The sequence below is a fragment of the Tursiops truncatus genome, chromosome 16, assembly GCF_011762595.2.
Source record: "Tursiops truncatus isolate mTurTru1 chromosome 16, mTurTru1.mat.Y, whole genome shotgun sequence".
NCBI classification, from domain to species: domain Eukaryota; kingdom Metazoa; phylum Chordata; class Mammalia; order Artiodactyla; family Delphinidae; genus Tursiops; species Tursiops truncatus.
In genome coordinates, this window is record NC_047049.1 from 14,238,614 (window position 1) to 14,252,889 (window position 14,276).

At 43.0% G+C, this 14,276-nt stretch overlaps 1 protein-coding gene across 1 annotated transcript in view; it reads left to right on the top strand.

Annotated features, from left to right (window-relative positions):
- Positions 1–14,276, top strand: part of GFRA1 (GDNF family receptor alpha 1) — a 213,269-nt gene that overhangs the window by 171,736 nt on the left and 27,257 nt on the right. The window contains exon 7 of the mRNA XM_019939925.3: positions 7,793–7,974. Within this exon, the coding sequence (XP_019795484.1) occupies positions 7,793–7,974 (182 nt within the window). The remainder of the gene's footprint in view (positions 1–7,792; positions 7,975–14,276) is intronic.

Genomic DNA, 14,276 nt, shown 5'->3' on the forward strand with positions numbered 1-14,276 from the left:
AGCACAGCCTATCAAAGACACAGGGCTGTAAATTCAGTCTCTTGCAACAGGCCCTGGAGTAGAAGGAATTGGAATATGTAGATTCCAACCCAAACGCAATAACCCAATTCTGCTCCCTGCAAATTAACCAAAACCCTCCAGTTCTCTTATCGTGAGCGTGATTCCAGCCTGTTGTGTACTTCTGGTAATTGGGGAGGAGACAGTTATTTTCAAGCCAAAGTACATGGCCGAGGTGAAGGGAAGAGAGCGGAATGGTCTGGGGGCAGAGATGAGACATCAGTTACTGTCACTCAAGTCCTTTTTCAGGTGCCACCTTCGCCTTCCTGGGCCACGCCATCGAAACTCCAGCTCCCCGTTCCCATCCTGGTGCTCCCTGAACCCCACCTCTGTGTCATCTTCCTCCAAGCATTTCTCACCACCTAATGTATTATATACTTTACTTATTTGCCTCCCCAACCAGAATGTGACCTCCACAAGGACAGGGACTTTTGTCTCTTGTTGCTGTCATTGTTGTCCCCTGCCGATACCCAGCACAGAGCGGTGACTGGCACTCAATAGATGTTCCATTGACACTTGAATGAATGAATGAGCAGGTGGACAAACGGTCTTCCCAAATGGCAAGGCAAACACGCTAGAAATCACAGACAGTTTCAACAAGTGACATGGGTTTCCTGAATCTACATGCCTTAACAAGAAAAAGGAAGGTTTTGCTGTTTTCTTGTTGTTATCCTGGGTCATTTAAGGAAACTGGTCCCCCAAGTACCTCTTTCTTTACCTTCCTCCCACCCGTTAAGCCATGTCACATGGATGGGAGCATTAGAAGCATTGATATTAATTTGAAGCAGTTTCTTACAGCCTAAAAAATGTCGTTTTAGAGAACAAGCTTCCAATTTGCTAAACTTAAAGGACAACAATTTTAGAACAAAATGTCCCTTCTAAGAGGAAGACTAGGCTTAAATTATTCTGTCTTGTATATCGAAAAATGCCAGCTAAGAGTCATATATTAAAAATTTACACATTCAGGTCCCAAATGGAAGAGTTTGATATCTTATACAATGAATATGAAATAAAAAATTCCTAAATCCACGCCAAATCCCCAAGGACCTGATTAAAAACTGTTTTTTATTCATCTTAGGGAGGAGAACAACACACATCCAATTTACTTGTGACATAAAAACAATCTAATCCCATGAAATTGTAATAGGATTTTAAAGTTTTACATTTTAAACTTTTCATTTAACAGGGCTGCTCCTTCCTAATTATGCAGATTTTGTTTGGACAACTGGGAGCAAAAAGGGAAAAAATAATCTTACTTAAATTTTCACTATATATTATTGATGAGGTTTGGGATAGATTTTTCTTTTAAAGAAACTGGTTGCGTTTGTACCTTGAGCAATGCTGGGCTCATAGTAGGTGCTCTGTGGTAGCGAATCACACTTTTTTGCTGTTTGATTTTACTGGCTGCCAAATTTCTATGAATGCCACTGAGTTGCCCCAGTATCATAATTACGGATGTGGTACTTAAAAAAAACACTAAATAGACTCCCTCTTTCGAGAACACCAGAATCACAACTAACTGCTGAACAATCATCGACACGAAGACACTGGAATTCACCAAAATAGAAACCCCACATCCAAAGACAAAGGAGAAGCCACAATGAGACGGTAGGAGGGGTGCAATCACAATAAAATCAACTCCCATAACTGCTGGGTGGGTGACTCACAAACTGCAGAACACTTATACCACAGAAGTCCGCCCACTGGAGTGAAGGTTCTCAGCCCCACGTCAGGCTTCCAACCCTGGGGGTCCGGAAACAGGACGAGGAATTCCTAGAGAATCAGACTTTGAAGGCTAGTGGGCTTTGATTGCAAAACTTCGACAGGACTGGGGGAAACAGAGACTCCATGCTTGGAGGGCACACACTAAGTAGTGTGTGCATTGGGACCCAGGGGAAGGAACATTGATCCCATCGGAGACTGAAGCAGACCTACCTGCTACTGTTGGAGGGTCTACTGCAGAGGTGGGGGGTGGCTGTGCCTCACCATTAGAACAAGGACACTGGCAGCAAAAGTTCTGGGAAGTACTCCTTCATGTGAGCCCTCCCAGAGTCCACCATTAGCCCCACCAAAGAGCCTGGGTAGGCTCCAGTGTTGGGTCGCCTCAGGCCAAACAACCAACAGGGAGGGAACCCAGCCCCACCCATCAGTAGACAAGTGGATTAAAGTTTTACTGAGCTCTGCCCACCAGAGCAACAGCCAGCTCTACCCACCACCAGTCCCTCCCATCAGGAACCTTCCACAAGCCTCTTAGATAGCCTCATACACCAGAGAGCAAAAAGCGAAGCAAGAAGAACTACAGTCCTGCAGCCTGTGGAACAAAAACCACATTCACAGAAAGATAGACGAGATGAAAAGGCAGAGGGCTATGTACCACATGAAGGAACAAGATAAAACCCCAGAAAAACAACTGAATGAAGTGGACATAGGCAATCTTCCAGAAAGAGAATTCAGAACAATGATAGTGAAGATGACCCAGGACCTCGAAAAAAAAATGGAAGCAAAGATCGAGAAGATGCAAGAAATGTTTAACAAAGATCTAGAAGAATTAAAGAACAAACAAACAGAGATGAGCAATACAATAACTGAAATGAAAAATACACTAGAAGGAATCAATAGCAGAATAACTGAGGAAGAAGAACGGATAAGTGACCTGGAAGACAGAATGGTGGAATTCACTGCCACCAAACAGAATAAAGAAAAAAGAATGAAAAGAAATGAAGACAGCCTAAGAGACCTCTGGGACAATCTTAAACGCAACAACATTCACGTTATAGGGGTCCCAGTAGGAGAAGAGAGAGAGAAAGGACCCAAGAAAATATTTGAAGATATTATAGTCAAAAACTTCCCTAACATGGAAAAGGAAATAGCCACCCAAGTCCAGGAAGCACAGAGAGTCCCATACAGGATAAACCCAAGAAGAAACACGCCAAAACACATAGTAATCAAATTGGCAAAAATTAGACAAAGAAAAATTATTGAAAGCAGCAAGGGAAAAACAACAAATAACATACAAGGGAACTCCCATAAGGCTAACGGCTGATTTCTCAGCAGAAACTCTGCAAGCCAGAAGGGAGTGGCATGATATACTTAAAGCGATGAAAGGGAAGAACCTACAACCAAATTACCCAGCAAGGATATCACTCAGATTTGACGGAGAAATCAAAAGCTTTACAGACAAGCAAAACCTAAGAGAATTCAGCACCACCAAACCAGCTCTACAACAAATGCTAAAGGAACTTCTCTAAGTGGGAAACACAAGAGAAGAAAAGGACCTTCAAAAACAAACCCAAAACAATTAAGAAAATGGTAATAGGAACATACATATCGATAATTACCTTAACCGTGAATGGATTAAATGCCACAACCACAAGACACAGGCTTGCTGAATGGATACAAAAACAAGACCCACATATATGCTATCTACAAGAGACCCACTTCAGACCTAGGGATACATACAGACTGAAAGTGAGGGGATGGAAAAAGATATTCCATGCAAATGGAAATCAAAAGAAACCTGGAGTAGCAATACTCATATCAGATAAAATAGACTTTAAAATAAAGACTATTACAAGAGACAAGGAAGGACACTGTGTAATGATCAAGGGATCAATCCAAGAAGAAGACATAACAATTATAAATATATATGCACCCAACATAGGAGCACCTCAATACATAAGGCAACTGCTAACAGCTCTAAAAGAGGAAATCGACAGTAGCACAATAATAGTGGGGGACTTTAATACCTCACTTACACCAATGGACAGCTCATCCAAGATGAAAATAAATAAGGAAACACAAGCTTTAAATAACACAATAGACCAGATAGATTTAATTGATATTTATAGGAGACTCCATCCAGAAACAACAGATTATACTTTCTTCTCCAGTGCACACAGCACATTCTCCAGGATAGATCACATCTTGGGTCACAAATCAAGCCTCGGTAAATTTAAGAAAATTGAAATCATATCAAGCACCTTTTCTGACCACAATGCTATGAGATTAGAAATCAATTACTGGGGAAAAAAATGTAAAAAACACAAACACATGGAGGCTAAACAATACGTTACTAAATAACCAAGAGATCACTGAAGAAATCAAAGAGGAAATCAAAAAATACCTAGAGACAAATGATAATGAAAACACGATGATCCAAAACCTATGGGATGCAGCAAAATCAGTTCAAAGAGGGAAGCTTATAGCTATTCAAGCCTACTTCAAGAAACAAGAAAAATCTCAAATAAACAATCTAATGTTACACCTAAAGGAACTAGAGAAAGATGAATAAACAAAACCCAAAGTTAGCAGAAGGAAAGAAATCATCAAGATCAGAGCAGAAATAAATGAAATAGAAACAAAGAAAACAATAGCAAAGATCAATAAAACTAAAAGCTGTTTCTTTGAGAAGATAAACAAAAGTGATAAACCATTAGCCAAACTCATCAAGAAAAAGAGGAAGAGGACTCAATACAATTAGAAATGAAAAAGGAGAAGTTACAACAGACACTGCAGAAGAAACTCTATGCCAATAAAATGGACAACCTGGAAGAAATGGACAAATTCTTAGAAAGGTATAAACTTCCAAGACTGAACCAGGAAGAAATAGAAAATATGAACAGACCAATCACAAGTAATGAAATTGAAACTGTGATTTAAAAGTTTCCAACAAACAAAAGTCCAGGACCAGCTGGCTTCACAGGCAAATTCTATCAAATATTTAGAGAAAAGCTAACACCTATCCTTCTCAAACTCTTCCAAAATATAGCAGAGGGAGGAACACTCCCAAACTCATTCTACGAGGCCACCATCACCTTGATACCAAAACCAGACAAGGATGTCACAAAGAAAGAAAACTACAGGCCAATATCACTGATGAACATAGATGCAAAAATCCTCAACAAAATACTAGTAAACAGAATCTAACAGCACATTAAAAGGATTATACACCATGATCAAGTGGGGTTTATTCCAGGAATGCAAGGATGCTTCAATATATGCAAATCAATCAATGTGATACAACATATTAATAAACTGAAGGAGAAAAGCCATATGATTATCTCAAAAAATGCAGAAAAAGCTTTTGACAAAATTCAACACCCATTTATGATAAAAAGTCTCCAGCAAGTGGGCATAGAGGGAAGCTACCTCAACATAATAAAGGCCATATATGACAAACTCACAGCAAACATCATTCTCAATGGTGAAAAACTGAAAGCATTTCCTCGAAGATCAGGAACAAGACAAGGATGTTCACTTTCACCACTATTATTCAACATAGTTTTGGAAGTCCTAGCCACGGCAATCAGAGAAGAAAAAGAAATAAAAGGAATCCAGATAGGAAAAGAAGAAGTAAAACTGTCACTGCTTCCAGATGACATGATACTATACGTAGAGAATCCTAAAGATGCCACCAGAAAACTTCTAGAGCTAATCAAAGATTTTGGTGAAGTTGCAGGATACAAAATTAATGCACAGAAATCTCTTGCATTCCTATACACTAATGATGAAAAATCTGAAAGAGAAATTAAGGAAACACTCCCATTTACCATTGCAACAAAAAGAATAAAATACCTAGGAATAAACCTACCTAGGGAGATAAAAGACCTGTATGCAGAAAACTATAAGACACTGATGAAAGAAATTAAAGATGATACCAACAGATGGAGGGATATACTATGTTCTTGGATTGGAAGAATTAATATTGTGAAAATGACTCTACTACCCAAAGCAATCTACAGATTCAATGCAATCCCTATCAAATTACCAATGGCATTTTTTACAGAACTAGAACAAAAAATCTTAAAATTTGTATGGAGACAAAAAAGACCCCGAATAGCCAAAGCAGTTTTGAGGGAAAAAACGGAGGTGGAGGAATCAGACTCCCTGACTTCAGACTATACTACAAATCTACAGTAATCAAGGCAATATGATGCTGGCACAAAAACAGAAATATAGTTCAATAGAGCAGGATACAAAGCCCAGAGATAAACCCACGCACCTGTGGTCAACTAATCTATGACAAAGGAGACAAGGGTATACAGTGGAGAAAAGACAGTCTCTTCAATAAGTGGTGCTGGGAAAACTGGACAGCTACATGTAAAAGAATGAAATTAGAACACTCCCCAGCACCATATACAAAAATAAACTCAAAATGGATTAGAGACCTAAATGTAAGACCGGGCACTATAAAACTCTTAGAGGAAAACATAGGAAGAACACTCTTTGTCATAAATCACAGCAAGATCTTTTTTGATCCACCTCCTAGAGTAATGGAAATAAAAACAAAAATAAACAAATGGAACCTAATGAAACTTAAAAGATTTTGCACAGCAAAGGAAAACATAAACAAGACGAAAGGAAAACCCTCAGAATGGGAGAAAATATTTGCAAAGGAATCAATGGACAAAGGATTAGTCTCCAAAATATATAAACAGCTCATGTAGCTCAATATTAAAAAAACAAACAACCGAATCCAAAAATGGGCAGAAGTCCTAAATAGACATTTCTCCAAAGAAGACATACAGATGGCCAACAGGCAAATGAAAAGATGCTCAACATCACTAATTGTTAGAGAAATGCAAATCAAAACTACAATGAGGTATCACCTCCACAAGTTAGAATGGGCATCATCAGAAAATCTACAAACAAATGCTGGAGAGGGTGTGGAGAAAAGGGAACCTTCTTGCACTGTTGGTGGGAATGTAAATGGATACAGCAACAATGGAGAACAGTATGGAGGTTCCTTAAAAAACTAAAAATAGAACTACCATATGACCCAGCAATCCCACTACTGGGCATATACCCAGAGAAAACCATAATTCAAAAAGACACATGCAGCCCAATGTTCATTGCAGCGCTATTTACAATAGCCAGGTCATGGGAGCAACCTAATGCCCATCGACAGATGAATGGATAAAGAAGATGTGGTACATATATACAATGGAATATTACTTAGCCATAAGAAGGAACGAAATTGGGTCATTTGTAAAGACGTGGATGCATCTATAGACTGTCATACAGAATGAAGTAAGTCAGAAAGAGAAAAACAAAGATATTAACACATATATGTGGAACCAAGAAAATGGTACAGATGAACCGGTTTGCAGAGCAGAAATTGAGACACAGAAGTAGAGAAAAAAACGTATGGACGCCAGGGGGTGAAAGCGGCGGGGGTGGGGGTGGTGGTTTGATGAATTGGGAGATTGGGAGTGACATGTATACACTGATGTGTATAAAATGGATGAATAATAAGAGCCTGCTGTATAAAAGAATAAATTAAATTTTAAAAAGAAAATACAAAAAACAAACAAGAACACTAAATAGTTTGCTTTTAGTATAGAATTTTGACACAAGCATTTTCTTGGAAGATGGAACAGTGACTGTGATCCCAAATAACAGGTCTGAGCCTGGCTTTCAAAAGGCTCGACTGATGGGTGTTTCAGGGCAAGGATCTTGCTCCCCACCTGATACGTGAATAGGGACACAATACATATTTGTTGCACTTAGAGCATAGCTAAGTGTCCAGCTCAGGGTTTAATGAATGAATGAATTTTTGAGCACCTGACCCACGGCTGGCTTTCAGCGTGTGGAGGGTGGATGGATAGATGGGGTTGGTTCACAGAAGTCCAGTGCTCTCATCAGAATTTCTAGTGTGCCTCTCTGCCTTCATGTAGACTGTCTGTTACATTTGCTGCTTGATTTTAAAATTGGATTTCCTCCTGTTTTACTGCAGAAAATGCAATTCAAGCCTTTGGCAATGGCTCAGATGTGACCGTGTGGCAGCCAGCCCTCCCAGTTCAGACCACCACTGCCACCACCACCACAGCCTTCCGGGTCAAGAACAAGCCCCTGGGGCCAGCAGGCTCTGAGAATGAAATCCCCACTCATGTTTTACCACCTTGTGCAAATTTACAGGTAAGAGCAGGGGCTTGAACTCCCTGTCGGTGCTTTACTTCTGAGGGCAACACAGATGCATTTTCTGAAATGCATTTAGAGATGGAGGGAGAATGATAGACTGCTGCTCAGGTTTGAGTCTCAAAAGTGCATTTTAACCATGAGAGATGGAGACCGTGATATTCTCTAGAGTGGAGAGAAGGATGGGCTCTGGAACTGACTCTGCCATTGACGAGGGCTGGGGCTTTGGTAGGTTCAGTCTCCTATGGGGTCACTGCTCCTTCCCCTGGGTCCTGATGCGCACACTACTTTGTGTGTGTACTCCAAGAGTGGAGTCTCTGTTTCCCCCAGTCCTGTCAAAGTCCTGCAATGAAAGCCCACTAGCCTTCAAAGTCTGATTCTCTAGGAATTCCTCCTCCTGTTGCTGGACCCCCAGATTGGGAAGCCTGACGTGGGGCTCAGAACATTCACTCCAGTGGGTGGACTTCTGTGGTATAATTGTTCTCCAGTTTGTGAGTCACCCACCCAGCAGTTATGGGATTTGATTTTATTGTGATTGCACCCCTCCTACCATCTCATTGTGGCTTCTCCTTTGTCTTTGGATGTGGGGTATCTTTTTTGGTGAATTCCAGTGTCTTTGTGTCGATGATTGTTCAGCAGTTAGTTGTGATTCTGGTGTTCTCTCAAGAGGGAGTGAGAGCATGTCCTTCTACTCTGCCATCTTGAACCAATCTCCCTCTTCTGCCCATTTTTTAATCAGACTGTTGGTTTCTTTGATGTTGAGTTGTATGAGCTGTTTATATATGTTGGATATGAATCCCTTATCAGTCATATCATTGCAAACATTTTCTCCCATTCAGTGGGTTGTCTTGGGGGCTCTTGGCTTTGTCAACATCATTGCCATTTAGACTGAATGTGGAATATTTAACTCTATCTAAAGATAAGCCAGAGACAGTGTTACTATCAAAGTGTTAAGGCAACTGTAGCGTCCTGCTCGGGTTCATTCTTCAGGAAGCAGAAGGAGATGCTCTTTCGTGGTTTGAGGAGCTGTGAGGCTCTGAAAACCCCTCGTGTGAATAGAGTCCAGTGAGAACGGCCCAAAGACTTCTTTGGAGTTGATTCAGATCTCCAAGGGAAAGAACCACAATGACTTACAAATAGTCATTTCCTAACTTTAGTCAAAGCAGAGTGTTGATTCTTTTTGTTGATTTTTTTCATCATAATGAGTATTCAGCTATTTTGGAACATCTTCATATACTCACCAAGTATTTTCACACACTTCACCTCTTCGGATGTTACCCTCCTGACAGCTGCTAGAGAGATGCCTTGATTGTGTTGTTACTGGAGCCTTGGAGGACGTGGGGCTCAGCAAGGGGACGCTTTGGCTTGAGCCTGCAGAGCTAGCGAGTCACAGAACCAGCCCTGGAATCTAGAGGCTTGTGTTCTTTCCACGGTTCTTCCTTGATTTGAGAGGCAGCAGTGACCACGTGGTGACTTCTGCCTGCTGCCATGCCAGGAGAGGGGACCTGTGCCAGGCACTGTGTGTGTTCACACTTGTCACAGGAATCCATCCTCCCATCTCCCCACCACCCCCGGCCCAGGCCCTGCCGAGATCATCCTCACCAGAACGCTCACCGGAAACTTCTCTGCCAAATACCTTCTTGACTCACAACCCAGTCTGTGTCCTAGAACGTACTCGGGCAGTTTTTCCACTTGTGACTTGCTTGCTCTCTTCTCACCCCCAACACTCCCCTCTTTTTCTTAGATATCTACCTGCCGTTCAGCTGAGCTTTAGTCTCTGTCTTCGTCCTCCTGGGTCCCTACCAACACACACCATCATCTACACCCACACACAAGCCTGAGGAGAAGGCGGGGAGGGAAGACACAAGCTAAGGTCAACCAGATGTTCTTCTAAAGTGTTTCTAAAGTGTTTCCTGAGCCCTTCCCATCTCCAGTGCACTGTGCAGGAAATGCCAGAACTAGGAGGAAGCTTGGGGAATATTATGGCATCTAACTGCCCCATCCTGCAGTACAGCCCTGCGGTTCAGGGAGGGGAGGTGACTTGCACTAAGTCCCCCAGCTGGTTAGAGGTGGGTCTAGACGCAGACACAGCACCACGGAGCACAGTTTCTTTTTTATCTCTGGCCAGGCCTCAGCGTCCTGCTTCCTCTCAGGTCAGCCTTCTGTTCTTGTCGGGTCCGCTCAGCTTCCAGCATCTGTAAAGACAGGTGGCCAGAGGAGGGTAGGACCCTGTTAGGATGAGGTGATGACAGTGGCCAGAGGTGGTTCCTGACCACAAGAAGAGGCAAGCTTTGGCTGCAGCAAAACCGGTTTCTTCTCTGCTCGTGTCTAAGTGCACAGAGCATGATGGCAGAGGCAGTGTTCACCCTGTTTATTGAGCTCCTTTTGTGTTCTGGAAACTTCATGGAGATGGGCATTCAAAAAAAATTCTGTCCTCAGTGAACGTACAAATAGTGGGCAAGATGCAGCTCGTCAGCATTTTTGGAAGGTCAGACTAAGTTAATAGATGGCAACTCAGAAGAATACTCATCACTGGAAACTCCGTGAAATTAGTTACCCCCATGAGAGAGGAGTCTGACAGCCATGCGGAGGTGTTCTCCCCGTCTCCCTTCCCCCGGCCCCACCAAATCACCTGGCTTCTGCTTCTCGGGGTACAGTGCTTGGCTTGGCCACATGGTGTTTACCTCCAGCAAGATCTGCCCGACCACCCCTCCCCGTCAGGGGGACTCTGTGCCACTGCAAGGTCACCCTGGCAATGTCAGGGGAGACATGAGCTCTTTTCCCAAGAAACAGCCTTTCCTTCTGCTGTATTAGTGATAGGAACTCTGCCTCATAAACAGCGGAACAAAGTAAAATTAAAGTAAAAATGAAAGCATGATGTTTCTCTCAGGGCTGCCATTTAACTTCTCAGCAGAGGGGGAAATGGAGACGTGGGAACACCAAGGAAGGAGGGGCGGCCACACCTCTCTCCCCGATGACACACACGCAATCCACACATCTTGAAGCTAAACAGCATTTTACTTCTAGGGAGCTCTTAAGGGTTCCACAAAACCTCACCTTACCTCCTGCGACGACTACCTGTCTGAGCCCATTTTTGCACCCATGAGGCAGGGGGTGAGGGCTTGGGTTTTACAGCCAAGCCTGTGTGCAGACCCAGGCTCTTGCCCTTACCAGCATCATGACCTCTCCAAGCCTCTGCTTCCTCAGCTACAAAATGTTACGACTGCCCAGCTGCTAGATTAAGAGGATTAAATGGGGGTAATGTTTCAGTGCCTGGGGCAGAGTGAATGCTCCAGAATGCCACATGCGATGCTTAATCCCAAGTCAGTTGGCCATTTGGCCCTTTGCAAGAGATGGATGGTGGCGTTGTGCCTTGCTTGGGGTGTTACACTAGGGAACATTGGTGTGAGTTGCACTAACAGGTATATAGTGTGTCTCATTTTGCAAAACATTTTGCATGCATTGTGCCCTCTAGTCCTCACAACAGCCCATGAGTCAGGTATGATAAACATCCTTCTCTTTTACAGATGAGGCAAATGAGGCAGGGACAGGCTAGGAACATAACTGAGATCACACAGTAATTCTGTAGTGGGGCTAGGATTTCCGACTCTGAGCCCAGTGTACTTTTTGCCTTGTTCCATGACCTTGGACAACCTGGGCTCTTTCTTTGAATTAGGAATTGGCAGAGAGTAAGAAGTAAAAAAATAGTAAAGGAGGGCTTCCCTGGTGGCGCCAGTGGTTGAGAGTCCGCCTGCCGATGCAGGGGACACGGGTCCGTGCCCCGGTCCGGGAGGATCCCACATGCCATGGAGCGGCTAGGCCCGTGAGCCAGGGCCGCTGAGCCTGCGCGTCCGGAGCCTGTGCTCCATAACGGGAGAGTCCACAACAGTGAGAGGCCCGCATACCAAAAAAAAAATAGTAAAGGAGGTCATGCAGTATTTGTCTTTCTGTGTCTGGCTTATTTCACTTTGTATAATGTCCTCCAGGTTTGTGATGTTATTTATATGTGGATTCTCAAAAAGTTGAACTTGTTAAAGCAGAGACTAGAATTGTGGTTACCAGGGGCTGGGGGTGGGGAAATGGGGAGATGTTGGTTATAGGGTACAAACTTTCAGACATGCAAGTTGAACAAGATCTGGATACATAGAGCACGGTGACTATAGTTAGCAGTACCATATTATATACTTGAAATTCGCCAAGAGAGTACATCTTAGCTGTTCTCACCCCACCCCCCAAAATGGTAACTGTGTGAGGTGATGAATATGTTAATTAGCTTGATTGCCGTAAACCTGTCACAATGTATACATATATCAAAACATCAAGTTGTATGCCTGAAGTAAATACAATTTTTATTTGTCAATTATACCTCAATAAATCTGGGGGCGGTGAATAATAGTAAAAGAGGAAGGGAGAAGCTGGATTTGAGAGACCCATATGTCCCAGTGCTTCCTGAAGGGGGTGCTTCGAATGATGGGAAAAACAGAAAGCTTGTAGGCTGGGATGCTTCATGCTGAAATCCCAGCAGACAGGGTACAGGGGAAAGACTGAAAGTTTGCCACTAAAACTTGTTGTAGCTCGATTATCTCTTTAGAATGACCTATATTAAGAATGGTTGAAAGAATCACTGGAAGCCAGAGGATTGGGGGTGAGTGGGTGAGTGATGAGAGGGGACTTAGCCTATGAGAACGTGGTCCCTGGCGTTGATTTAGGACTCTTGCTTCCATGTAGGGCTCCCAGGAGACTTATTCTTCCCATCTGTCCTTCCTTTGCCTGGCTATCTTCAGATAAATTACCACTTGCCGGGGGTCCTAGAAATATCTTAGAGTGGCGTTTGTCCCAGCCATATGTGTCATTACTCAGAATAGAACTGAGTTAAACCAGCTTGGGATCCATTGGTAACAGATTTGGAGCAAGTCAACTATCTTTGGCAGCTCTAAAGTTCACTACCCTCGAGAAGCACCCTCTTGTAATATTTTTAAATATACAATAATATGAGAAAACTCTGAGGGACTTGGGTTTCTGTCTTAACATTTGAGATAGATTTCCCCTCGGAAGGGAAGAATAAACATTTTCAAAAATCGGCTTCAGAGTGTAATTATCAACAAACCAAACACAATTCTGTTTGGGGAAAATGAGTGGCCTTGCGTGTGGTGTATATAGGACTCATCTGCAGTTCCTATGAAAGGCTCAGCTTTAAAAAAAGGAAAGTTGGTTGATTAGTATAAAATGTCATAGAAAAGTCCAAGCGCTAACCCCCTGAGATGATAAAATACCAGGTTTTGGGTAACCAGCCAAGCTCCCATGTCAGGATTAATTGGCAGGCGTATTAGCAACGAGCATGACGCAGGCTGTGCTGTTGCTGGCATATATCCCTTTGACTTGCACAAAGTGGTCACGTGACAAAGAAACATTAAGAATCCTACCAATTATTTCATCTTCTGTGCACTTGAGTGGTCTGGTAGCTGGAAAAGCTCAGAATGTTTAAATCAAATGGACTGTACTTGTCACTTATTTAAAGTAAATTTGGGAAGTGTAGGTGTTGGAAAAATCTCTGTTTTGCATTATTATACATCACTAAACTCTGGTGGCTTGAAGTGAAGACCTCTTAAAGTGGACTTTAGGCCCTTGATTTCCATGGTCAAATAGGGTTGTAGAAACTTGGGGAATACAGCCTTGGGACTAAGGCTGAGGACCCCTGAGAAGTTTTCACTGTCTCTGTGCTTTTCCTCAGGAAGAGACGTGACGTGTGACCGAGAGGAGAAAGTCTGATGGACGGGGGGCGCACACTCAGAGCAGGGCAGGCAGAAGGGTGTAGGAAGCTGTGAACACTTACTCGGGGCTCCAGGGAACAGGGCGAGCCACATCCAAAGTCAGTTTTTTTGGGAACCGAATAAAACATATCTATGAGTGAGACATGGAGGTACAGCAATTGTGGATCTCAAGTCTCCTCCCCTCATCTTAATGGAACTTTTAAGCAGCGTTCTATAGAAAAAGGACTTCGCAAAGCAGCTTTCTCATTCATAAAAGAGATGTGAGCAGGGTCCAAATGAATAGCTTTTGCAAGAATGCTTACTGCTAAAATGAGCAATGCAAAGGCTCCCTGTCCCTTCACCCGCCTTAGCAATCGTGTCACCTACTTTGGCAGTCAGACTATGCTAGCCCTAAGAGGAACAGTGCTGGCCGTCCGTGGGCCATGGGGGCAAATGCCTTGAGGTGGGCATCTTTCCTGGAGCAGAGAACCTGGATTCAGTGGATTTCAGTCTAGGTCTGTACCTCCCTGGCCTCCCAGGAAAGCCTCAGTA